We start from the raw sequence: 27921 nt of genomic DNA on the forward strand, positions 1-27921 counted from the left end.
CTGGGCAGCTTCCCAGCCACTCTTCCCCAAGCCTGTAGCGCTGCATGGGGTTGTTGTGGCCCAAGTGCAGGACCCGGCACTTGGCCTTGTTGAACCTCATACAAGTGGCCTGGGCCCATCGATCCAGCCTGTCCAGGTCCCTCTGCAGAGCCTTCCTACCCTCGAGCAGATCAACGCTCCCGCCCAACTTGGTGTCGTCTGCAAACTTACTGAGGGTGCACTCGATCCCCTCATCCAGATCATTGATAAAGATATTGAACAAGACCGGCCCCAAAACTTTGGGGACTTTGCACTTCTCCTTGTTGAACTTCATGAGGTTCCTGTCAGCCCATTTCTCCAGCCTGTCAAGGTCCCCCTGGATGGCAGCACAACCCTTTGATGTACCAGCCACTCCTGCCAGTTTGGTGTCATCTGCAAATTTGCTAAGGGTGCACTCTGCCCCATCATCCAGATCTTTAATGAAGATGTTGAACAGGGTTGGGTCCAGTACTGATCCCTGGGGTACACTGCTAGTTACTGGCCTCCACCTAAACTTCTTGCCACTGATCACCACTCTCTGGGCCTAGCCATTGAGCCATTTTTCAGTCCATCTGAATGGTGGAATGGCAGCGCGTTACCCGTTTTTCCGTTTGGCAAGCATCACATCAGAACAGGCTGTGAATGGAGGTTTACAATGGAGTTTTGCAGATGTTTTGAAGACTTCCTTACTAGTATAAGGTGCAGCCTAGAAAAAGCACAGAAATAGGTATCTGAAAATATATCACAGACTGATGTGAGGTGGGAACTGGAGTCTGAATGCTGAATGAGTGGGAATAGGTAAAGCATGAAGGGTCTATGAGGCCTTTGAAAATGAGAGCAAGCAGCTTCTGGCTTGGTGAAAAAGCTTCTCGCTTTTTCATTTGTATGAATTGGCAAAGACAACACTGGAAAATAAGAATCAATATATATATTGTCATTTTATTCTTAGGGTCTACAGTATTTCATTAGATAGGGCAGTTTCTCTTAAGGTAGTCATATCTACTTTATTTGTAACTCTGCAGTCGAAATACCTTTGGATAGTGATAATTTGCTGTAATTACTCTACAAATATTTCTACTGTTAGGCATAGTTCTGAAGATCTGGTAATTGGATTTTAAAATACTCCTTCTAAAACATAAGCGAATGAGGTTAAAACTAACACAGACAGTTTTGCATATCCCAAAGCAGGTAATTGAAATTAGCAGTGACCTGAATACCTTAGTCTTGGTGACGTGCATCAAGGATTTCCAGCAGGAGTTATTTCTTTGGCAGCAGGAAGCATTGACATTGCAGCATGGAAGGGACTTCTTGTGGCATAAACCCAGAACTTTGGTAACCCAAAAAGCTGTGTATTGTTACGAAACTGAAAGTGCATTTAAAACCCCCTCCTTTGATAGAACTACTACCACTTTTCAGAATGGCTGTGAACGAGATTATGCAACTGCTGCTGATTTAGTCAGCTCAATGACTAAGCATGCCTCATTTTTTCATAATGAAAAACCACAGAGATATATGTGTTGAGGGTTCTCAGTTGAAAGCAGGGCTAATTGGATTTGGAAATAAACCTGTTATGGCTTCCTCCCTGCTTCCACAGTTTGCTGAATTTTCTGCTGTTACTGTCAGAATGGAAAGCCAGCATTAGAAAGCTGAGGAGAGCAAGATCTTTTTATTTCTATAGAAATTTGCAACAATATTTTCCTGTTTTTCTGTGACTAGAAGTTTGGGGGTTTTTTTGCATTTAACTGATTACTCTTTATCATGGTCTTTTGTAGCAAGTTGTCTCCTGTGTACTGAATCCATATTGAATTATATTATTTTTATTGCAATGATTTCCTTTCCTTTTAGCCTTTATTCATTTATTTATTTATTGCTTGTTTTGATGCTAAATTACTATCCTTTCCCTTAGCTGCCTTCCAATTCAGGTCTCATTTATCTGTAGCTCTCTTCTGCTCTGAAGAATCCTTTCTTTTCTGCACAGCTTTTTTTCCCCTGTGCTCATCCTGGCCTCCCCTGTTGGTTACATTTACATTATAAATTCTATTTGCTTTAGCATATATCCAAAAGTGCAAACAGTTCTTTCATTTAGTTGAGCTCTATATTCACATTCTAAATTTTTTGCTCCTTGTGCAGTTTCTTACTCCTTTCTGACCAACTAATTTATCAGGGTAGACATCACTACAGCCTTTGATGGAGAAATATCTCTAGAGACTTCCGTGCAGCGACAGAAGAGCTCACTAAAAACAGTTGCTCACAGCATTCTTGCAGGAATTGAGAAATATGTTTTAGACTTTTTCATTATATGATACTCTACCCTACTCTACTGTACTATAATTGCTACCATTACCGATACGTTAAATGAATTTGGTAAACATAAGATAAATGTGCCAATTTCTACTACTGACAGAGAACAAATTTACTTCCATGATGGCTGTGAGTCAGACCTCATTGGTAGTGATGGTACACAGTTGTTGAATTAGTTAGGCATAAAGAAATATTTGTGATCTAAGTCATGACAGGTGGTGATGGAGAGTTAGATTTTTCCTTACTGATGCGGATTTGTTTACACATGTAAGGATGGCAGGAGACTTTGGGGGTGGAGTTATGCTGAGGGTACACTGAAGTACCCTGAGGTGTTGCCTATGGTTTATCATATGATTTCAGCTAGTGCGGGAAGGAATGAATAAACTGAATGACAGGTATACTGCTCCTGTCCTACTTCTGCCATTTCAAACACCTCTGTTTTTGCCCATTTTAGACCAGCCTTGTGAAGCTGCTTTTGATGCACTGGGCAAATCCCAATCTTCTTAACTGCAATAATGAAAAACCTTCAGGTAGGTGAAAATCCATGTATATTATGTAGGTACTAGTTCCTGTGACACTGTTTTCTTTCCTTCTTGCTTTCTTCGTTATACACACACAGGCACACACATATATGTGTGTATACACATAGTTTATGTAGTGTGTAGAGTTATATACACATATGCCCGTGTGTGTATATGTTTTTTCATATAATGCTGAGAACTGCTAGTCATGATCATGCAGGATGTCATATCAAATGATAGCACGTTTTTCCACTTGTTGCATTCCCTGTTTATTTTTAGTTATGTTTCTTCCTTGTAAGTTCTTCAGTGCCTTGGTGATAGCTGCATTTACACTTCCTTGGTGACTTCTCATTGAGTTCCTTTCTCTGTCTCAACTGATGATAGCACATAGCCTCATGAACTGGAATCTCTATAGCTGTTGACTGAAAACAAATTCACCATCCAGTTTTCAAGTGTAACACCTGTTGTTTCCCACAGAAGAAGGCACATTCCTAGACCAGATAGCAACAGGGAGCTGAAGCACTGGCTCTAAAGATAACAGAGTTATAGACTATATTAGGTTGGAAGGGACTTCAGATGTGGTCTAACCCAGTGATCAAAGCAGGGCTAATGCAGTAATGCTAGATAACAGTGTTGGAGAGAAGAAACATATGGTTGTTCAACCTTCTATGCCTAGGATAAAATGAAGAAGGAACCCAGTAATGTAGAAAATAGAATCTTTCTGACAGATTTCAAGGAGAAACTTCCTTTGCATAATAAACTAAGACATGTTATGCTTCAAATAATGTGCCACCTACAAATACACTCACAGGGAACTTTGTGACACTTAACCTCAGGAAAGTTGTTTGTGATTAGATACCTGCCAGTTTGTATTTGTATAAAAGGCTATGGACCAAACAGATCATCTAACAATAGAGCTAGCTAACCACATTTACTATGTATTTAACACAGTTGAGTTAACTACATTTCTGGTCTGCAGACAAAACTGATTTCAGCACTTCTGTATGTGCAAGAGAGATAAATCTAGTTTGTAGAAATGTAAAAGGTTTGAAAAGGATTTCAGTACATGTTTTCATTGAAATGGAGTTGAACAAAGTTACGTTGCTTTTCCTGAAGTCCTATGAATTATTGAATAATACTTCAGTTCACTAAACAGTGAGAATGGTTTTGAGGTTTTGCAAATGACAACTTAATTCCATACTGAATTTACTTTGCCTTTGTTTTCTCAGTAATTTCAAGTATCATTTTATGATCAATATCTGAGCAATTCTTTTCATTTTATCTAGTCGGATGCTTAATCTTAATCTTAATCTGATGTAGAGATTTGAACTGAAAGGAACTTTTCTGCACCATTTTCTTTGTCTGATATCTTGGTGTTCCAATGTCTTAGATGTTGCAGCTTCTGAGTTTATTGAGGAAATGCTTCTGAAGGCTGAAATTGTTTGGGAGGAAAAAATGAAAGACCCTTTAGCTGTTTCTACTTTATCTCAAGAAGAGCCATATGAAGAGATCATCCATGATCTGCCCACAATTTCCAATAAACTGTAAGTGTTTCTGTTGTTAAGAGTGATGCACTGAGGCCAAATTATCATTTGAACTGTATTTGTCAATCTGTGAATCTTGTCTGTGTGTCTTTGGAGATATTCAAAACCCATCTGGACATGGTCCTGGGCAACCGGCTCTATGTGTCCCTGCTTAAGCAGGCGGGTTGGACAAGATGCCCTCTAGAGGTCCCTTCCAACCTCAACCATTCTGTGATTCTATGATTCTGTGCAATTTGATGGGTCAAGTAACTCTTTCATTTTGGAAATCTACTGAATCGTCTTTTGTATTTGTATCCCTCCTTTTGTCAACCTTAATTCTATATAGACTATGAGTAATAAAGTACATTTTTATCATTGCCAGTAAAATTATCTGGGGTTGCCTTAGCAGAATTATTGGAGGTTAATACTGTAGACCCAAACATCCTTTTATTAAGGTAGATAGGAATAATGTAGTAAAACTACCATTGCTTATGAAAGAAGCAGGGACAAGTCCTGAAAGTAAAAATAATATGTACAATCACAGATAAAATGGTATCGTTCCAGGCAGTTAAAAATTTGTAGTTAGATTTATACTGCTTAAAAAGGAAAGCAAAAAAGGAAGAAAACATTTATACATGTTTAGGGAAAACACCTTTCCTCCCCCTTTCTGAAGCTCAACTTCACTCCCAGCACCTCTTCTCTTTCCCCTTGTTACTGCTGCAGGTTACACTTAATCCCTTCAGTGAGGGATTCAGGGTTCAACAGGGCAGGGTTGCAGTTATTTCTCTCTGCTGCTCATTCCTTCTTGCTCTTTTTCTGTGCTTTGGCATGGGTCCTCCATAAGCTGCAGTACCTTTGGGGGTGTACCTGCTCCAGCGTAGCACCTCCAGGTGTCACAGTGCCTTCAGGGACTGCACATAGCCTCATGACTATGAGGCTCTGGTGTGGACCTATCCACGGGCTGCAGTTCTTCCAGGGGTGTACCTGCGCCAGCGTGGCTCCTCCATGTGCCACAGAGGAAAAGAGCAAGAAGGAAGCAGTGGCAGAGAGAAATAGCTGAAGTCCCTTCAGGGGGTGGTGGTGCCTGCTCTGCCATAGAGCACCTCCTCAGTCCTCTGACCTGGTCCCTCTTTTGTTTCTCAGTCTTTTTGTTCCCTCTTCCTCTCTCCCTGTGGCATTTTCTGCCCTTTCTTAAATATGTTTTCACAGACGCGCCACCAGCTTGGCCAATGGGCTCTGTGTCCTATGGTGGGTCCATTGCAGAGCTGGCTGAAACCGTGTCCAGCATGGGACAGCATGTGGCCTCTTCCCACAGAGACCCCCCTGCAGCCCCTCTGCTACCAAAACCTTGCAGCTTATGCCCAGTACAGCAATTTGCAGGAAATGCACTTTGCTTATTGCATTATATAAATTTTAACAGCATCTCATTATACGGATTTACAAATGTGTTTGTGATGTACCATTAATTAATGCATTGCCATCTTATCTGAGTGTTTCTTACTGTTTTGCTAAAGTATTATCATTTGTGAATAAAATGGTGGAACCTAGCCCATGAAAATGGGTGGCAGTGGAGGCCAACGAGTAGGAGCTGGTTTCGTATTGGTGACCACATTGTCATATTATCAACATTTGTCTTTCCTTTCTATTACCAGTATGAGTTTCTTTGAAGGTTGACCAAGTAAATAGCTGAAGGACAGAATTTTACTAATGTCACGAGGTTTTTTGAAGGTTGACCAATGCAGCAAACCTAAGGTCTATGCTGGAAAGCTTTGCCAGTTTTAATTCTAATGGTACAATCAGAAGAAATTCTGTTACTCCACTGGCAAAAATATCTGCACCAGAATACATTAATTGACAGAGCTTATAGTTTAGGAAATTAAATTGACTGTATCTGTTTAAGGTGATTTTAGGCTTGTGGTATGGCTGCAATGATCACCACTGCACTTCTAGTTTAGTACAGGTACTCGTAGAACTTTTCTTGATGAAATAGTCCCTAAGCACACAGATAGTGCAGTCATGTAGGTAGTAATAAATACTAAAAAATTAGGAACTTATTCTCAAAATAATGCTAACTTAATCACATTATATATTTTCTGATACATATTTAAGTAAGTAAATATTAATTATAGCAATGGATGTGTTTCAAAATCAGCAGAAGAATGGGAAATAAAATATACATAGATGTGTTCGAGACAACAAAGCAGAAGAGAGGTTACATTTTTCTTCTTAACAGAGCATTTCCGTTTAACCAATTATGTAGCAATTTGCATTTCAATTATTCTAGTGGTTTCAAATACTCTTCTAGCGTTCAATCCATTCTGAAGTTTCTGTTATGTAACTTCAAAAAGTTTTTTAGACTGAAATTTCAGCGATGATGCAGTTTACAGATGTTAACTGGCTTAGAAATTGTTTGGAGGATCTCAGAATTGCCTGTGGAAGGATTACAGTAACAGAAGTTCTCTCCAACAAAAGCTATAAGCTCAAAGAGCCCATGAAAATGTCATTCCAGAATCTGCCTTGATATAATGCTTTTTATAACATCTTTCTATCAAGTTATAAGCTGCAGTAGTGATTCAAATATTGATGATAAAACTGCCAGTTATTTGATTGTCAGCTCCCAGTTTTTTGTATGATTTCTTTTTTCTTAAAAAACAAGGACATGCTAGAGGATGGCAACTTATAGAAAACCATCTCAGTTTATCTAAAAAAAAAACCAACTACACAAAACTTCAAATTAATTCTATATATGACAGCTTATACACCTAAAAATTAAAATGACTATTCCTCCATATAGCATGCAAGATTTTTTCCCGGTTAGGTATGCCAGTAGCAACAGTCCTACCTTGTACAAATAAGATTACACTAGATAACTCTCCTTCCTGTCTATTATGCAACATTATTTTGGCTTAAGTCTCCCTTTGTGGTTAATTATCTATTAATTATCCATTAATTTTCATAAAAGAAGACAGTTCATGCTAATCCACTTGCCTACATTAACATAAAATCTTCTCTTGCACTGTCCTATAGTTCAATTTTCAATGGCATTTCTTGACTTCATCTTGTGACTAACAGAAATACATATGAATGTTAATAGAAATATTTTTCTAAAAAGCCACTGTTTTCTGGAAACATTTTATTTCAGTTTGTTTTATTTTTCACAGTGTCTTCTTGAACCTGAGTCATAATGAACTGTTGGAGTAATTTTAATATGTTTTTTCTTTCTTGTAATCATTCACATTTTTGTTGTTATATGAATTATATGTCAGCATTTCCATCACGTAAAGTCCTATTAATATCTCACAAATGCACATAATTTATAGGCTATTCTCCTGTACATCAATACATGGAACACGCCTGTTAAGTCATGTTATTATTGTCCTCTTCATTTCAAAATGCATCTGTGGAAACAGTAGGCACTCTTTTTCCCCACACTTTGCTGTGATTTACAACCTACTTCTCTTTTGTGACACCTGAAAAGTTTATTTGGTTGTGAGGAGTTTACAGCTGAATTTTGAGAAGCGTTTCTAATGTGTGTTGTATAGTTAACACAAAAGTGGTGAGATTAAATGGGTATGGTTCAACTTCACAGCAAAAAAATCCTGGATCTTCACAGTTTAAAAGAAACATCACATGAATAATAAAAAGTTATAAATGGCAGTGCTTTGGTTTTTAACAACTGAATTCATTTGGCTTATGCTTTTCTTTATATCTTTCTTCTCTTTGTCTGTGATTAAATCTTCAAAATAATTCGGACCAAAGGAATTTGAGCAGTTTTGGACAATAGCAAAAGACTACTCAAAAAGAAAACTTTATGTTTAATTATGTTTTGTTCAGTTCTGAGTCTGGGTAAAATGTGAATTAGTATTAGACATTTCTGCTTGTGGGTGTCACAGTTATTTCATTTCTTCTACCGTCTAATCACTGATATCTCTTATTCTATGACATCTAATTGCCAAGTTCATGAAAAGAGTTGGCTAATGGCTTTTCTGTTCTGCAATCCAAATCAAGAAAAAAGGCAAAAACAGTTGGCTCTTGGATCTTTTGTCCATGTAACATTTGGTAAACAAATTTATGGCCAATTTATCTTAGGTCAATCAAGGCAGTAAAAAAAAATTTATTTTCACTAGTGTTCCTCTAGACATTTTACATTGAAATGTCTGAAGCAAAACATCATTAGCAAGGAAATTGTGTATATTCGTTACAAAATGTTGATACTAATTCTTTTGATGTTTGCAGACTGAGGGTTTCATCATAAAAAAGGGTTTATTCATGTATTTTTTTCTGATGGGAAACTACTTTGACTTGTTTTCCAATGAATTCTGCTTGGAAGGTGCTTTGCCTTTGCTTAGGACAGTACCTTTCTAGAACTGCCTGTGTTTCAGTTTTGTTTCCAACAGCAATGGAAATCAATGTTAGCTATGGGTCCTCCTTCATTTCATTTTAGTTAACTGTATGTATAATCCTGGCTTTATTATAGTCAGTGATCAAACTCAAGTAACTTAGAGTAAAAGTGCGATTTTTTTTTAAACTAAGTTTGACATCTGGGCTTTATCCCGTAGTGGAATGCACTATTCCCACATTGAGTCCACATTTCCTTTCAAAGAAATTATGCACACATTTTGGCAAGGAGCTGCTGTACGCTCCGTGAGATTGTCTCATTTGCACTGTCAGAGCCCAGACAATTATTTTTTAAGATGTTTGTGTTCTCAGCTCCTGGAGCTGATTCCTTGCTAATTCCTCTGGATGTAAAATCCTGGATGATTTTGGCATTGTTGTTTTTCAGATGTGTGATATGGTCTGAAGTGTCAGTGGGGAAAACATCTCCATGCCTGTAAGAATAGGTTTAACTTATATGTGAATGAAGAGTATTGTGTATCATTACAGTAATTTCAGGAGTCTGCTGTTTGCTTGGGGTTTTTTTAGCATATCACAAATTCAAACCAATCTTCGATATTGCCTGATTAAAAGTAAGCTAAAAAGTGGTGAAATTTAATTTTATTAACCACAATGGCAATATCTGTACTGAATTATTCTAAAACATATTATTTTTCAAAACAGTATTGAATAGGTTAATTGTGTATTTTAAATTCAGTTTCCAAATTGGCTATTGATTTGCCAGCCTAGTGCTGTCAAAAGCAGACTCATGCATATTCTCTTTGGCTTGCTCAGTTCTGCTTCAGAAAAGATATGCATAAAGGTGAATTTTAAATCAAAGTGTTTTGCTCTGTGTCTTTGGGAACAGACCAACCTATGTGAACAGTTTATTCCTCACCAATTTCTTTTGTGTACTTGGACCAGGAACTAGTGTCTCAGCCCCGAATTGTATCTTAGTTCTGTGTTTGTGCCACCCACATTTGGCAATCTTTTGTTTGTCTGACATCTTCAGGAGGAGTCTAATTGCTTTATTGATTCTCTTTGTAGCAATCCCCTGGCTTTACCAATTGCCAAGCAAGACAGTTTGCTGGAGAAAGACACCATGTTTAAAGATGCAGCTAAAGGCTTATGTAAGCAACAATCTCAAGACAGTGCATCTGAAAATGTCACTGTGAGCACTGCAACCAAACTGGAACAGGTAACAGCATGCAGTTCTGGAAATGTTTGTTAGGGCTTAGGTCTGGAAATTGTAAACTTAATGAAGCGAAGACCATAGTAATTTTTTTCCCCTCACCACAGAGCAATATCATTTGTGCTGTGGAGCCTTGTCTCCTTGATCAATCCCTGCAATCAGTCTGGCCCTGCAAAGAGTTCCTCTCTGCAAATTGAACAGCTGCTTCCTGCCAGCTACTGGTGGCAGGTCAGGGGCTGTGGCAGTCGGAGGGCTCAGAGCTCCTCAAACTCTATTAATGGTTCACAACAGGGGAGGGACAACTGTTAGCGCTGCCCAAAGTGTGCTCTTCTCTCCAACTTCGGTTCACAAAGGAAAGAAACACAGCCTGGGAGACTGCAAAAACAAAAAGAATGTCTAAGGAATATTACGTTGCAAAATAAGTGACTGCAATTTAAAGGTAGGGATTGCCAGATTTACAGCTGCAGTGTTAACTCCCTTTCTTGTGCTAATGCATTAGGATACAGGCACTGATTATTTGGATACCCTTTACAATTTTCTCCACAGGATCACAATCTCATTCAGTGTATAGGGTGAATGCAAAAGGAGGCAATTATCTGTTGCTTGTAAATCTGGCATGTCCTAACTTTGAACGGTTAGGACTTAAATGTTTGGGTTGTTTTTTTTTTTTTTTTGGTACAAGGGGGTTTATTTTCTGTCACATGTATTTGGGAAACACATATTCCAGAAGTATTTAGCCATTTAAGAAAAAAAATACTTTAGAATTGAGGGGTGGAGGGGAGAATTTCCATTTAAAATAATTTACTGTGAGTTTGAAGCATAACAAAAGAGCGAGATACTGATTCCATTTAAACCATGTTCAGTTCAAAATAAATGCATAACTACCTTGGCAGAATCATGCACACTCCACTGCTTTTTTTTTGAACGCATTTCAGAGGAATGTGTTAATCATATGAGATCAGTCAGTGAGTTCATGTGCCAGTCATACGAGACCACCTCTGAAAGTCCTCAGCTTTGGAATTCCATAGAGCACTCATTTGCCTATTCAGTCAGAAGATACCACAAAATGTTTTGCACTTGGCTTACATCTTGTTTTCATGTCATACAATTTCTGGCCTTGCTGACTGTGTAGCGATGTGATGAAAATACAGTCAATCCAAAAGAGGAGCACTGCTGGTCAGAAAAGTAAATGCTTGCAACCCTATAAGAAGGAACCCTCCTATAACTATAGGAAAAGAGAGGGAGGTGTTTAGCTTAGGGTCTTGCTGAGACTATCACTTGCTTCTAGATGTTCAACAGGAGTGTGGACAAGAACACATATACTTCCTTCTGCTTGATTCTGTTTTGGTACGGACACAGCTAAAATTATTCAAGTTTTCGTTATCTCTAGGCTAGACTTCTGCTCTCTAGTTTGTGCAGTAAAACATATGCAGAAACTGATTGGAAGAAGAACAGCTAATCTCCCAGGCGAGAAAGAGCAGCCAGAGGTTTCCATGCTGGCAGTTTTCTCCTCTCCACCATGATCTGTAGTCACTTCAGGGTCACAGGGCAGATTTTCAAAACTTTATTCCTCCTACTGTTTCACCATACTTCAGTGCAACTTTCTACAACAGTTACAATTCAAAGACAAGACAGCAGAATTAAAGGTGAATCTCTTTTAGCTCCATTAGCTGAGAAATTTCAGCAGAAAACCCTGTGAAATTCTGCTCTACATGAGCTAGAAAGAATGTGTATCTTGTGGTCTTTTAGAAGCAGTAGAATCTACAAACCTTGCCCAATATCTACAGTTGCTGAATAAGCAGTGATGCTTCTTTGGAAATGAATAAGCAGGAACAGTCCTATCTGGGAAATCAGCGCTAACATGGGATAGGGTAGAAACCGTGCTATTTCAGCTGTTGTGTTTTTAAATGACTGGTTGCAGTAAAAAACCATCATAGATTAACAGAACTTTCCAGCTGGCAAGGCCTTAATAAGCTTTGGCTCTTATGGACAAAAGAGGGTAAAAAAGTTTAATCACTTCAGGAAATAGTTTAATTTTAGGAAACTAAAAATTTCCCGTGTTATGTCAAAAGAAAAAAAGAGGGTTTTTTCTTTTTTGAAGTGACATAATTGTGATCCTGGAAACTGGCCTTTCTGTCATAGATATTTCTTGTTTCAGCATGTTCTTGCTAATGTTTTTTGTTGTATTTATTGGCAGTCTCAGTTTTTTACAGAACATTAAGCTGCAGTGACGTAAACACATTGCTTACTATGAGCAGTGCTTTGTTTCTTCCATTCTCTTCTCTTGTGGAATAAGGAGATACCTATCACAAGCTGGCCTCTGGCCCCAAGAATCAAGAGGCAGCAAAACCTGCCATAGTTGAAGAAAAGCAATCAATCAAGACCAAAATTTCTGTGCACTTTGAATATTCTCGTTAATGTATTTTTTGTTACCCTGTGAGGATGGGGATTGTATTCTATACTACTTGCCATGCATTATGAACTGTAGGTATATGTATATCATATCCATATTTGTGTATATAATATAGAGATCTTAGTTTTCAGAGATGATATTTCCAAGTAACACATTCTTATTTTTTTTATTTCACAGTTTGGGAAGTAAAATTTTTCTTTAGTGCTGATACCAAAGGAAAGCTTTGAACAACCCTTTCCCCCTATCCCTGCCTCTTGGGTAGACTAATTCTAATGAGTTTCACTATCTTCTATTCTTACCAGTTGCATTCCAAACTACATTCAAAGTAATCATGTACTGTTTAATTTTTCAATAGGATATGTGGAGTCATTACTTGGATTTTATGTTCATCTATTATTAAAATAGATCAGCATTATATTTCCTATGCATTCTGTCAGAAATTTCATACATTCTTAGGCAATATGGCATGCAGATTAGGCCTTTATTGGGGGATCAGAGAGAAAAATTTCATCTTATTACATCTGAAACATGCATTTTTAGTAGAGAAAGCTCGTAACTTTTTTGGCTTTGAGAAAACTAACAGCTCATATTTTTATGTAGCCTCAGGGTTTTTTAATTGCAAAAATAAAGAAAAAGAGCCTTAACAAAATATTATTTCTCATGAAGTAAGATTTTTATTACATGAAGCATAGGAGATGGGGATCAAATGGCTACATTGATAAAGCATTTTGGGTCTCTCTTGGCTTGTATTAGCTTTTGCTTTTTCGTAGGTAAAAGATGTCCTTTGATCATCTGTAATGTCAAGGTCTGTGCTGCCAAACAAAGAAAGCAGTATGAATAATTTCCAGAATTTTATCATAGCTGGCAGTTGCTCTTCCTCTCAGCTGGGAAGCATATTTTTCTGATAACAGATTGAAATTACTGGCCTGGAATTGAATTATGTGCTTCATGCTACAAAGAAATATAGATTAAATCTTTTTTTTTCTTAATTGGGTCTTTTTAAAAAAAATATTTTGTCTTTGGCTTATAATTCTTGCTTACATATTGTTGGCCATATGAACTGTGTGATAGAGTATACTCTGATGCCCTTTTGATTGTTCTAGTATCACTTACCACATACACAAGGGACAACCACGTATGTCGTACTATTACACATAAGAGCTAAAATGCATACTTATTTCAGTGACACAAGTGTTTACAAAAATAAAAATCATTAGAGATTATTATCTGAGCAGATTGTGAATGCTGTTAAGTATATGTAATTTAAATGAGTAAATAGGAATCATCATTGTTAGCATTACAAAAACCTCAAAAACTAATAACCTCCAGAGGCATAGTTATATTGGAACTTATGCTGTATTTATGGGTATTTTTCTTTTATGTCTCATAAAATATGCATCGTGTAATCAGTATGATAGCCAGATACATGCATCGAGGCGAAAAAATAGAGAAAACTCATCTGTATGCTCAGAAAAGTAGATGAGAAGAACAGAATTTGAAGGAGCCCACAAATAAGTTATTATAATAATGTAAATAATGTTTACTACCAGGTCAAATCGGTTGTGACTTTAATGCATTTAGAGTTTCTAATTTCTGTGTGATTTATTTGCTCCTTGAGCTGTGAATTTTGATGCAAAGAGTGTTAGAAAATGCTGAATCACCAAATCCTAAACTTCGTAGAAGAAAAAAGTTAATGGAAACAGATTTCAATTCCCTTACTTGGAGTTTAACTGAGCACTTCACATTTCTAACCGTCTATCTATAGAGTCAGCATCTTTGGCTGTACCTAGATTATGAAATAAAAACAAGCCAGGACCTGTTGTCTGGCCTAGGGATATGTGGGATGGGTCAGTGCACATCCATAAGACAAAACTCTTTTCTCCCTCAAAAGATGGGGCCGTGCCCAAACAGCCTATGGGAAATGACTGTTGAGATGTGACCTGAATGATACCCAGGTATTATCTGCATGAGTGCTAGCTGGCATGAGCCAGCTACAAGGAAGTGTGCTAACAGTTCAGAAAATACGGAGAACCCCAGGGCAGTGCTCGAATCTAAACCCCTCTTTTATTTACAAATAAAGACATTTGTCTCTAGCCTAGCATAGGTTTAATCTTACAGGGAGAGATTAAGAGAAGCTCGTTCTCTGGCACAGGTGTTATGAGGTTTGATAGCACTCAAGGGAGTATAGTGAAGACCTATGCCTGCCTTGTTCCTGCAAGCCAAGTGAGCACACTAATAAGGGAAGGAGGCCACAGGCTTCTGTCTTTCATCTGCTTTCCCTCTACAAGAAACTTTAAAAAGTTCTTGGAATTCTTTTGTTAATTTTGTTATACTCCAATGTGCATCATCAAAAACAAATGTCAAAATGTAATTTACTTCTTTTTTTGCTAAGTGGAATTCTTGTTTTCTAGCCAGGCTTACATCCAACTGTCATGATTAAAAACAAAAAGAGCAAGAAATGTCATCTTCTGTGTGACAGAAAAATCTGTGTTTGCTTTAATAGGGTGAAGAATACACCTCCAGAATAGGTAGACAGAAAGACACAGACAGATGTAGCAGGCAACCTGTGTATGTTTGTCTTGTTCGAGACTTATATTCTGCTTTCTGAGCCTGAAAATACAAATATTTTAAAAAACAAGTATTTTAAATAGACAGGAGAAAGGAGAGTAGTCACAGTAACCTTTTGATAGAGTCCACTATTTTAGAGTACTTCTCTTCTGAACAAAATGAACCAGTGAGATGAGGACCGTGGAAAGGTACGTCGTGACATTTTCATCTGGCCTATTTGCACAGTTTACATGTTGGAGTAAGTACATTTTACATGTACCTGTAGAAAACAATCATTACACTAGCTAAGTCTAGTAAATAATCTTCTTGAGATATTTACTCTTTTGCATTTGTACTTTCATTGCTTTTCGGACTTAATGGAATGAGAGTTGTTTTCTCCACAATTTCTCAGGGAAAGAAGGAAATAGAAAGCATCATTAAAGTGTGATTGGGCAGTACTGCCTCTTGTCCTTGTAGCTATGCAGCTAGTGCATCTCAAGCTACTGTTGTAAGGTACATTTCCCTCACATGTTTTATGGGTTGCTACTTTATCTGTCTAGTTGAACATCTGTTGCAGATGGGATGCAGATTAGATGCCTTCCTTTCCTGTTTTAGTAGGTGAGTGGAAAAACATTGAAAAATCTCTTGCTAATATTCATGCTGTTACATGCATATGAGGTTTATGTATACCATTTTAGTCGTCAACATTTATTGCCTGTTGGTAGAGCTGATAAAAAAAGGAGACAGCTTTCTGTGAGGAGTTCGCCTGTTTCCTCATATACTTGTTTTAAGCATTATTTTTTACTGAATTTATTTGTCTTTAGAGGAATAGTAAGGAAATTATTAAAGACTAAAGCAGAGATCCCCAAATTTTTCCAGTCACTCTGTCAGTCCCAAAATGGAAGTTTTTTGAAGTCCCCAATATTATTGTAAAAATCTCCAGGATAGAGCTATTGCAAGAAACAAAAACGCAATAATAGCTATAGCGCTTGAAATAGAGAAAAGAGTAGAAGCGTGCCCTCCATAGATAAAAGGTACTGCAGGGCTCTGGGACTCAACAGAGGCTCTGACCTTGCAAGGCCTGCTTACATATTCCTTCCCTCTGTGAGAAGCTGTGGCTTCATACATGCTATGTAATACTTCTTAGAATTAATTTTGCTCTATTTTGCAGTTCCTTTAGTGACTAAACTTGTGTCTCGTTATTCATTACTGGACTAAGATGAAGACGAGAGTAGGTTGCGTTGGGCAAGAGACTGAAAACCAAGTATAGTACTTGACAGTTTGTTTGGACTGTAAGCAACTGCATAATATTAGGATAACTAAGACTATGAAAAAGCTTGGAAGGTAGGAAAACATGTTCATAGTGGCATGGAGTGAGTCAAACATGCAATAAGTACAGATAAAAAGAGGTGTCTTGGGGCTTTTTTTTGTGCTGCTCTGAGAGCAGTCATTTTTTGACAAAAACCTTGAACCATGAGAATATTTAGTGTAAATGAAGTGTGAGATTGATATTCTACAATTTGCATTTGTATTTCTCTATTTGTAGACTAGAGAAGGTTTCAAGGCATTGTAACTTCATTTGTACCATACCAGCATATGAATATGAGTAAAGCTGGTGAGATATTTAAACAGAAAATGCAACAAGATTTTGGGTTATGTCATAAGGGCTAGTGGTTCTGTGGTTGTGATGTCTGGTGTGCATCGTTTGTTACTTTTTGGTAAAATAGAAGAGTAAGCAACGCCATCTGTTTTATGACTATTCATTGAATATTTTGATACTGGTATTCAATACTCCTATTTTTAGAAGAAAAAATTTGATAGAGCCAAAGATCTATGATTTAGAGAAGATACAAAATCACATCTAATTCATTCTGCTTGTTTATGACTACAAACTTCCAGGTGTTGGCTCATGGTCGCCTAAAAATTGCATGCAAATGAGTGTTTGTATGTATGTTTCAAGAATCTGGAAACATGGAGATGAAGAGAGATTGTTAGTCTTATTTCATTAAGACGAAATTCTTCAGCAATATCACACCGTGGAGCTATGACAAGTGTAGGAAAAGAACCCAGAGTGTTGTGATTTCTGAACTAGACCTTGAACCTATGGGAACAATAGAAGTTCAGTAGTTTGGGATCAGATCCCCAGTGTTAAACACCAGTATCCACAGTCTTTGGGGTTGTCTTGCCAGAAGCACACTCCGTGTTCCCTTCAAAACCTCCCAGTCTGCTTGCTGCTTCTGTTACCGACTTCCTGCCACATGCTACTGCCAGAGGCTGAGGATGCCGAGTTGTTCTCCAAGAAAGGGCAGTGTCTGCTTTTCTCCTGAGCCTTCATCTTAAGCAGAACAATAGAACAAAGAAGTTTCATTTTCATTGTCCATCCACAAAACAGACATCAAGAGAGTATTTTAGTAAACTCTGAACAAACAATTCAAATAATTTTACCATCGTTCACATGAGAATTTTCTGTTTCTAGGCATTCTGCTGACTTGCAAAAATGTTTTTCTTCGGGCTGACGTAAAAAAGGAATCAACCTACATTTTAAGTGTAGATCATAATTTATAAGCACACTGCTTCATGTATCAATGTTTATTTCGTCTTTAATCAAATTTCCCTTATCACTGACTCTTTTTTCTTCTGTCTCCTATTCTGTCTTTTGGATTTTGTTTTGTTTTCCTTGGCATTTACTTTACCTTGCAGAGCTTATATTATTCCTCTTAAATCTCAAAAACGTTAAGCTCATTTCATTCACCACTTTTGGCTAAAGTAGCTGCTTCTGAATCTCTTCTGGTCTCCTTAACAACGTGATTCCCACTTCTTATTAACTTCCTTCTATTCTGCAGGAAAAATTCTAACAGAATTTTAAACCCTGTATGATGAAGGGTAGTATGAGAGCTTTGTTAAATGCTGTGCAATAAATAGTTTAAAAGTGCACTAACTTTTATAGTCTTGATTTCTTCTGCCATAAACATTTAATGAAGAGAGCAGAATTGCATTTGAGCTGGGAATCTTTATGGGTTCAGGGATAGCAAATGGCACTCTAGTGGGGTCTAAGTTCTTAAGAGCCCATCAGACTCATGCAGTTACACACCTTAACATTGATAATAATTTTTGATGTTCTTTTCTTGCTTAAGATAAATGACGTGTAATTGTTTGGGAGGAGTGACAACTTTCCAGTTTCCTAATGCTTTTTTTTCCATAAATTCTAGTAATCTAGGTTTATACTTCAGGTTAGAACATTACAGTACAGAATGATTGGTTGTGGAGTTACTTTATTTCTCTAATTTGTGTTTTCTAGATCAAGCTAATGCCTCCAGCTCCAAATGACGACCTGGCTTCTCTGAGTGAGCTAACAGACAGCAGCCTGCTTTATGAGATTCAGAAGCGTTTCAATAATAATCAGATATATGTGAGTTGCTACTCACCTATCAACAGTAAGCTTTCAAAAAAGAGCAAGTGGGAGAATAAGAAAAATAGGATTACTATCATAAGTACTGGACAGTAACCTGCCCCAGATTCATGACTAATATTTAAAAGCATCAGGACATATGTGTGCAATTTCTCAAGTTTATATAGGAAAAGCAGAAATAAAAAATGGAATAACATTTCACATAGTTTTGGATAAAATTTTTGTGTGTCTATTTCAGAGAACAAGTGTATTGGTAAAAATTGATGGGCACGTGTAATCTTCCCTCTCAAACTACCAAAAGATCCTTCCATCTTTAACATTATGTTAACTTATTTTTAATAGAGCACATGATTACTGGAAATGTAAAAGAAACTTAGATTTAAAAAGCTTAGAAATCAGCATAGGAGATTTAATTACTCATTATCTCTTCCTATATTACAGAAATAATTCTCCATATTGCAATGTTAATAATCTAGATACCAAATGAAATAATTATAGCAAGGTTTTTGTAAAGCAGGTTTTCCTGGTTTTGCCAAAATAAACTCGGGAGGCATCTGGTTAGGTGTAGATTACTTCTGGAGAAAAAACTGCACTTGAAAAATTTTGGTATCCCTGTTCTTATCTTATTCATGACTTATTTCTAACTTACTGAACAGCTGCATGGCATGTTAATGTGAAACATGCAAATTGTTTTTAAATGTGTAAGTTGATTGCACTGTTTAGACTAAAGGAATATGGAGAATTGGCATGTTGCTGTGAATACCTTTGAAATTTTGGAAACTTCAATTCTAGCTGTTATGGCATTCAATGATAATAAAAATCCTGTTTTTTAGAATCATGGATCAAATCCTATTTTATTATGAGTATTTCTTTTGCTTTATCTCACTTTCAAAGGTGCCAAACACAGATAGCTTTAACTGAATTCAGGAGGATCCACAGATACTCAGTATTTATAAAAAGGAAGCCTTCTTTTATTTTAAAATATTGAAGATTTTACCTAAGAGGATCTCATACCCTGCTCTGGCATTCTCCTTAGCTTAATGGAAATTTATAGGCGGTGATCATTAATATTCTGCTCAAAAGCAGCCATTGTGCACCTTTGGGTGATTTGGTTCTCAGACTTAGAAGGAGAAGTCCTTGGACTCCAATTCCAAACTAAAATCCTCCTTAGCACTGAACACATCCTGTTTCATGTTTCGGCAAGCTTAGTAAAGTTCCATTCTGCAGGAAAACCCAACAGTGAAGTAGGGGCGGGGGAAAGAGACGAAATAAATTACGGCATTTCAGAAGAAAAATAGTACATTTACTATGAAAGGCAATATTTTACACCTCCCCAAATCAAAATACTTCATTTTGAAAAAGGCAGCATGACTGGGACTGTTCACCTGGTGGTTTACTGTCTGACCTCTTCAGAGACAGAGGCCTGGCATTTTTGCATTCTAAGAGCGTGATACAGCAGCAGCTACTTCTGTGGAGCGAGAAGTATAGCAGCAAGGGGGACCTACAATCTTATACTTAAGCACATCTTTCACATACGAGTGTTTAAATATGAAATAATAAAATCTTGGCACCTTTGCAATCAGTGGATGGTTTGCTATTTTTAATATAGCCAGGATTTTTTTTCTATATGTATGTATGTATGTTCATATACACATACACATGTATAAATACTTATATATGTATCAATTGCTCAGTCTTATCCCACAAGCAAAATATTTTAATGTATCAATTCTGCGTAATCAATATAGCATTTCTAAATTCTGTCATCTATCCCATAAAAAATTGCTTGAGAAGCTTGTTTATGTGGTAGGCATGTCCCATTTTTGTAGTTTAACAAATAGTAAATTACAAATTAACTTTCAAATAATCTACCAATAATATATGCAGTGCAATTCTTCTATGCATAATTTTCCATTATGAAGAACTCCTTTTTATTACAAAAAGAATATTAAATGCTATCTGAATTGTAAATTTAGATCTCAATTTAAAGTTATGAAGTTAAAAGCTCTGAATTAGCAGATTATGTTTAATATGTTGATAGCTAGATTTAAGAGGCTTTGCCAAAAGTCCTTTCTGGAAGGAATCTATTAGCCTCCTTAAAGATTTAATTTATTCCTTAATAAAGCAATTTAATCTTCTTCTTTTTTCAGACCTACATCGGTGATATACTGTTGCTTGTTAACCCATTTAAAGAACTTCCTCTTTATTCTACAATGGTAAGCATACTCTCTTTAAAATGTTACAGTGTGGATCTTTATCAGTGGATTCATATAGTGTATTTGGCAGGTCAAAACCCTAAAATTAATTAACATATATGCCCTTTTTTGTGTTGGGAGCATCTTAGCTTTAAAATTTTAGCAAAAATTCTTTAATTTCTTCCAAGATACTGCTATTTTTTCTGTGCCTTATTTGTAAAACAGCCATCTTGCTAATGTTTTGTATGAGCAGTAGCACTTTCGATTGTTTAAAAGTAGTTCCTGATGTATAACATGACCTTGGTGGTTTCTGTCACTGCCAAACTTGCAAAAATAGACACATACTTCATGCAGCGGTTGTTTGAGTTCACACCCCCCTTGCCCAAAACACGATTACGGAGGTAGCAACCTTGAATGGTGCAGAAAGGCTGAAAATGGCTGGCTGTGCTCCACAGCAGGCCACTCAGTTCAGACACCGTACAGGCAGTGAGTGCGAAGTGCGCGGCCTGAGCTTAGCACTACGCTGGGGCAGTCGTACGGTGTTGGGCGCAGGCAGTATGTGGGCAAAGGGAACTTGAGTCCCTGTGTGCACTGCCATATGCCCAAGGCCACTTAGGAAGTGCTTCAGATGTTTCTCTCTCGAATAGTAGTACCCTTATCTTTCTAATCTTTCACTTATGAGACAGACTCGTTATTTACAAGGGGGTTATCATTTCAGTAGCTAGACATTGATACTAACTGAAGTGGACTTTGTAGATCAGTGGGAGTAACATAAATTCAAATGATTTGATCTCTGTTTCATCCTCACTCAGCCATTTTAGAGACAGAGTATTAGCATAACTGTTGATTTCTTTCCCCTCCTCCCCGTTATTTTCTCATTGTTGCACTGAGATCGCATTACTGCACAGAGATCAGGCTCGCTGTTGTGTTAGGGAGTGTTCAAATGTTTATTTAGCTTACAAGAATTATAAAGGGTTCAGAATTTGGTAAGCGAACTAGTCTGTGGCTGTTTGCTATGTCATGTGGCTGTTTGCTATGTCATGTGGCTTTGTGTGTATCAGTAGTAAATTTGAGAGAGAGAAATGTTGTGACATTCAATGGCAGTAGTAGCAGATTCCAAGTTGGGAGTCTAAATTTAGTTTCTAGAAATGGAAATCATCTATCATCCCCAAGGTTTTAGACGATGATATTTTTTCCTGTCACTGTGTATTTTACGTTAGATACATTATTTTGTGCACCAAAAGAGAACTGTAAAGAATAAGAATTTAGGTGGCAGGCTTATGTATTAAAATGTTTCCTGAACGTTTGCTGCATCTTCTCTTGACTTCTCTGTGATAGGTCTATTTTAGCAAGTTTAGGGTGAGACACTTTTTGTCCTGTAGTTGTTTGGGTCACCTTGGATGATAATTGCTTTTACTCCATCATTATTGTCTGCGTGGTATTGTGCATTAGGCAGGTATTTCCTAGATGATCAAAAAACCATGGTTGTAAATTAGCTTTGTTTTCTCCATTTTTGAAATGCGCAAATATACTGCAGCAGCTTAGCTGGTATTATATCGAAGTCTGTAAGTGTTAGATGGTCTGTATATTAAAGTAATAAAAATTGATGATGTCAGTTCCTTAGTAGACACTGACATGCTATATGATGTGGCTCATTAGTTAGCATTTTTGTTTCAGGTATGTGGTTTGTTAGCTGTCAAAAAAAGAATGCAAAGATATATTGGGCATGATACTGTTTTTAAAACCAGGATGAAGCAATGAAAAGATTATCATGTACACTTTTCAATAACAGCAACACTTCAGGTTTTCTTCTCTTTTTTAAAAACACTTTTCATAACTTCTCGGCAATCTTTGTTTTGTTATCCTACACTGACCTCCCACACTTAGTTCCAATAGAATGCTACTAAAATAAATCTTTTTATAAGCAATTACTCACTCTGAGATGACATAAAGAATCATACGTTAATGGACACTGATATACATTGCTTCATATGCAATTCAATGCAATTGCTAGATGATAATATTAATGCAGTTTTACACGGAAATACACTGTACTACTATATTATACATTATAGTAGCACTATACTACTAGAACGTGCAGACACCACTTCAAAGGTATGATAGTAACTGTTTGTAGAAGCAGCTTGTGCTACAGTCATCCTGCTTTGTTACATTTGTGCGGAATTTATTTGTGCCCGATTAGGGCAAATATATTCTTCAAGTTTGTATGTTAGAAAAATATGTAAACTTGCAAAGCACTTGCAACATTATGCAATGAGAATAAGTATGTGAAGGATTTTCTTTCTGCTTTGTGACATGCTGAAATGATTCCTTGAGGTTCGTTGTGGATTTAATCTTGTTTAGTCTGGTAGCTCGAAAGGCCTGAATGAGAATAGGGCCGTATTGTGGAGGATTCATTCAGCCACAGTGTTGTAGATGCCCCAAGATTCAATAGTTTAATATCTAAATAAATAAGGCAGGCATGGGACGGGAAGGGGTGGTAAGCACCTGATTAGTTTGGAGAAAGGAGCAAATACAAAATGGCACTGCGGTGGAAAGTCTGTTAGAGAGAATAGTTGGAGAAAACTGGCCATGATAGAAAGGGAGGGATTTGGTTGTTTAAGTGATAGCATCCAGTATCATTCGAGATGCTTCATATTGTTCCAATTATCCCCCCGCTGCCATGGGTTTCTGTAGAGCCTGTATTAATTTTCTAAACCCATGAGAAGGTCTGATAAAAGCTATATATAAAGGTAGGTAAAGTTATTTATTTAAGGATATTTGTAGAATGGTATGGTGTTTCTGCTCACAATCTTATCTAAATCACATTCTGTATTTTCTTTATTATATTTATTTATTCTGAAAGAAGAGAAATGTAGATATTAGCAGACTACCTAATTTTTCTAAAATATGATTGGTGTTAGCTGAAAGAACATCAGGATACCCTCAGAAAAAAATTGAGGTTTCAGTAGCAGATAATTGATTCTACTCATATTTAAGCTTCAAGGATAGTACATGTTGGCAGCTATGTGTATCACAGAAGTTATTCTATATTGCAGAGAGAGTATTTGTGGGAGACTACTCTGTCATGTAATAAATGAATTAGTTTATAACTTAAGCTTTTGATTTCAATTTTAACTTTTCATGCGATGATCATATTTCATTTTGTAAGATTTTTAAGTCAAGACATTGAAGAACTATAAACGTGAGGTATAAAAACGTAACTTACTAAGTTTTGTTTTACTCAATGCACAAACCAAACTATTGAGTCCTCTAGTTATGTTTACTTTTGTATCTTAATTAGATCTTCTATGCTTACAGCTCTGTTTTCTTTAAATAAAATCTTCATAGATGCTGTAATGGTACCACATATACACATACAGAGATTCTGTTCATAATGCTTAGAGAGCTTTACAAAAGACCCAGGATTAGGGGGGTGAAACATAATTAGTTTGAAATGTATTGATCATGTTAATTTTTTACAATTTTTCAGGTCACCCAGCTTTATTTAAGTAACTCTGGAAAATTGTGTTCCTCACTTCCCCCACATATATTTTCCTGTGCTGAAAGAGCTTACCACATGCTATTCCAGGAGCAGCGTCCCCAGTGCTTTATCCTCAGGTGAAAATTTATCTTTCTATTAACTAATTTGTAAGTCCTGCCTTTCAGCTGTTTCCCCCAGGACTCAACAGTTGAGATTTCCATTTTATTTTTTCCTCCAACTGATTTCTTTCTGTGTACTGATCTCTGTATAATACGTTAGAGCAATATAGAACTGAAAAAGGTTTAATTACATCTCAAGTTCATAAATTCTCGTGGGGAATTGCCACTCCATCTAGCTGCATCTAATTAGGAACAAAGGGTTAATGGTAAAGAATTCAAAACTGCTGTGTGTGTTTGCTAATATTACATGGATCAAGATAAGAAATAGAATCTAACGACAATAAAAATGGGAAGTCCTTGACTAAATTATAAACCTCTGAGTTGGGGCACCTGCATTGGAGTTTCCATTCTGCCTCACATGTTTGTGTGGCCATAAGCTTGTTATTTAGCTCTCCAACTTCAAAATGAACTTTAACCAGTTCCTTTATTCACAGTGTCGTTGCGTGATAAATAACTTCAAGATTGTGAATAAATGTATTAGAAATCTCCAGTGAAACAGAGTTTCATCCAAATATGCTGGTTTTATAATGGTGAAACTTTGAATTCACTTGGAACTTTTGATTCCCAAATATGTTAATCCCTTTTCTTCCTTCATCCTAGCTGAAAGCAACGAGTCTGGTGAATTTGATGTAGTTGCTCAAAGAAATTTGTTGCTCAGTCTTGTCACTTTGACCATTGCTGTTGGCTGAAATATTGGCAAGGGTTTGCAGAACTTCGTGGGAGATGGGGGAAAAAAAAAGGTTGATTTTGATTTGACCAGGAATAAAGGCTGATCCATTTGATAAACCTTGTAATTACTCTTGAACTACCTCTAATTATAAGGAAATGGAATACTATGAAATGGAGAGGATATGATACTCAAAAGCAGCTAATAATGATGTTTTAAAGTTACAAGAGTTAAAATGAACACATAAATACAATCATATGTATCCATTTTTATTGCATCCTCTTTATGTGGATACAGAGTCCTGTGAGTATTTGAAGTTCTGTATATTAAGTCTTCAAATACACCTGAATATTGTAATTAAATGTTTCTTTTAAAAGCATAGTTTATGAAAAAACACAGTTTATAAGTTTCTAAATTATGAATGTATAAATTAATTATGTGTGGAATATTGATTGGTTGAAGCAAATGGTAACCTTTTTATAACCTAATCGGAATGGAATAGCTGCTTATTTATCCAGTGAGCAGTGACATTTAAGCAGAGGTACAAGCAATATTAGGAAATCATTACTGTTCACATGTTCATATTATCTTCTCGTAAGTATAAACTCTTGTTTAGGTGTAATAATTTTGATAAAAATAAGAAGTGTCCTAAGGTACTGTTTTCAGCATTTTCTTCAAAGTAGGAACTTGGGATACTGCTAATTGATTAATATCTTTGTGAAGTTGCCTATAAGTGTAGACAGAGAAGAAGCAGAAAATAATATTTATTCACAGTTCAAGAAAAAGGCTAACTGCCAAGTTAAGTATTGTGTAGTAGTACACCAAGAATATTGTACTTAATAATAAATGGCTTTGATATCAGGGAATAGAAGCTGCTGATGATTTTATACCAGGATGTCAAGGTACGTGTTAAGCTCCACTGTCCTGATCCCTGCCCAGCCCACCGTAGCTTATTATAAATCAGTGACCTGATGGAGAATGTGACAAGAGGGTGCTCTGTATATCTCATCAGCACTTGACAAGACATTTACATATCACATTAAGGCAACCCGTAGATATGCTGTCCTAAAGTATCCTTTATGTGGATAATTAATTAGATCTAAAGGTCACTTGTGAAAATGGAAGCTGACAGGAAAGCATCTGGTAATTTGGAATAGGAGATAAGTATAGCTACAACTTAACAGAAACAGCTAGAAACAGTTCTTTGTAAGTAGCTTTCTTCTGCTAGCACTAAATGAGAAAACAGAAGGGAATTGAGATCTTTTAGAAGTTCATAAAGACGTATTAAAAATGGGATATTCTCATTATACTAGTCCATTGGTAGAATCTAAATAATGAATGTCTGGAAAGTAAGGGTGATATAGGAAATTTCCATTGGTTTTCTGACAATAATAATAATAATAATAATGATAATAATGATAATAATCCGAAAAATATCCTTGACGTAACTCAAGTTATTCATCTACTCCTTTGCTGTCACCTGATCGTGTGTGTGTGCATGAACTTGTGTTTGTGGTCAAAATGGACTTCTGCTTTCTTGCTATTTCAGCTGTAAAACATTAGCTATCGGCAAGAGAAGGTTCTTCCACCACTGTGAGGGATGATTCATTGGTTACCTCTATGCTAATAAACAGCATGGAGCAGGGCTTGCTTTCTGGCCCTGAGGGCATGTGGTATAGCATCCAGTCAGTTTTTCTTTGATTTTTCACTTGAAGAGGGGGTTGTGGAGAAGTTTTCAAGATCTCAGTTTCATTTCCTATCAGAACCAAATAACTGCAATTCTGCAGTTCTGATATATTCCAAGTTTTTGTGGTTTACTTTGTTTTCTCCAACCTCTCTTATCAAGCATACTTTTCATTCCTGAGTAAGAAATTCTGTACGGTTGGCCTATGGTCTGGAATTTTAAAATATCTCCAGTTATAAAGCTGAGTGGTGGATACAATTCCACGCATGCATGCATAGTGCCATGAGTGCGCCTAGTAACAAATTTTAAAAGTAAAAAAATACACTTCCCTCTAATGTGGAATCACAGGCTGAATGAAGATGGGGGAGCTCAAAGAAGCTCTCCATAGATGGAAAGTCCATTTCATATAAGCACTTAGAAGGAAGAAGACAGTGGATGAACAAGTAAAAAGCACTCATAGATCCATGAGAATGTTACACTGGAATAAGCTGGCTAGGAATGCTTCTGTCCTTCTACCTTTGGCTGCTCATTTCCTCATTTCTACAGCATCCTTTGTGTCAACACAAACATTCTGGTGGTGGCATGTGAGCTGGGCTAGAGAAATACTCTCAGGTCAAAATTACACCTGGGAGGGTGCTGGTGATGTTGAGGAGCTATTTTAACCTGTATCCGTTCCAAAGCCAAATTCCCCTAGAAGTGAAATGAGTTGCCAGAGCACATCTGGCAGGGCCCACTGGTTTTGGTAGTGGTTTTGGCTTAGACTAAATAGTTCCTAGAATCCTTGTACCATGTTTGCTGCTGCTGTAATATTGGAATGGTTGGCCTGAGACACTGTCCAACTCAGAGCTCTTAGAATGAGGAGTATCGGTGTGCCACATAGGAAAATAGCCACACCAAATCAGAAGAGTGTTAGTTTTGTTTGTTCATATTAGTAATAAATCCAGTGAAAGTAGATTATCCCTGTGGGTATGCACTAATCTTAAGATGAAATTCCCTTGATATCTGCAAGATATGCCATTTTGGCATATAAGCGCTCTTGGAATTGCACACCAAGAGTACACTTTTGCCTGCTGTTGTCGTCATTAGCAAGTGAAACATGATGCAATTATAGAATAAAATTCTTAAATCTATATTTATTTTTTAGGTCTACTTTACTTTTACTTATAATAATACTTTATAGTGTAAGTAATTTGTTAATATAATTTATAGACATAATTATGCTTTAGTTTTATTGTAAAGATTTTACCATGGGAAGAGGCTACTGTTTTGATGTACATGTTGTGATATGATATGGAGCAGTGAGAATTAGTACCATACCAGTATTTTATTTTTCATGTGCAATTCTCAAAATATGTCTAGCTTAAATATTAACTGCCTGTGGTGGGTTGACCCTGGCTGGATGCCAGGTGCCCAC

The 27921-nt window shown here is 36.8% G+C and overlaps 1 protein-coding gene across 1 annotated transcript in view; it reads left to right on the top strand.

The window, feature by feature from the left end:
- Window positions 1–27921, top strand: part of MYO16 (myosin XVI) — a 322187-nt gene that overhangs the window by 115873 nt on the left and 178393 nt on the right. The window contains exons 8-14 of the mRNA XM_009276139.1: window positions 2774–2849; window positions 4231–4384; window positions 9785–9935; window positions 18188–18298; window positions 20449–20514; window positions 23987–24114; window positions 25440–25476. Of these exons, the coding sequence (XP_009274414.1) occupies window positions 2774–2849; window positions 4231–4384; window positions 9785–9935; window positions 18188–18298; window positions 20449–20514; window positions 23987–24114; window positions 25440–25476 (723 nt within the window). The remainder of the gene's footprint in view (window positions 1–2773; window positions 2850–4230; window positions 4385–9784; window positions 9936–18187; window positions 18299–20448; window positions 20515–23986; window positions 24115–25439; window positions 25477–27921) is intronic.

This window comes from Aptenodytes forsteri, unplaced genomic scaffold, assembly GCF_000699145.1.
Source record: "Aptenodytes forsteri isolate BGI_AS27 unplaced genomic scaffold, ASM69914v1 Scaffold96, whole genome shotgun sequence".
In the NCBI taxonomy this organism is placed as follows: Eukaryota; Metazoa; Chordata; class Aves; order Sphenisciformes; family Spheniscidae; genus Aptenodytes; species Aptenodytes forsteri.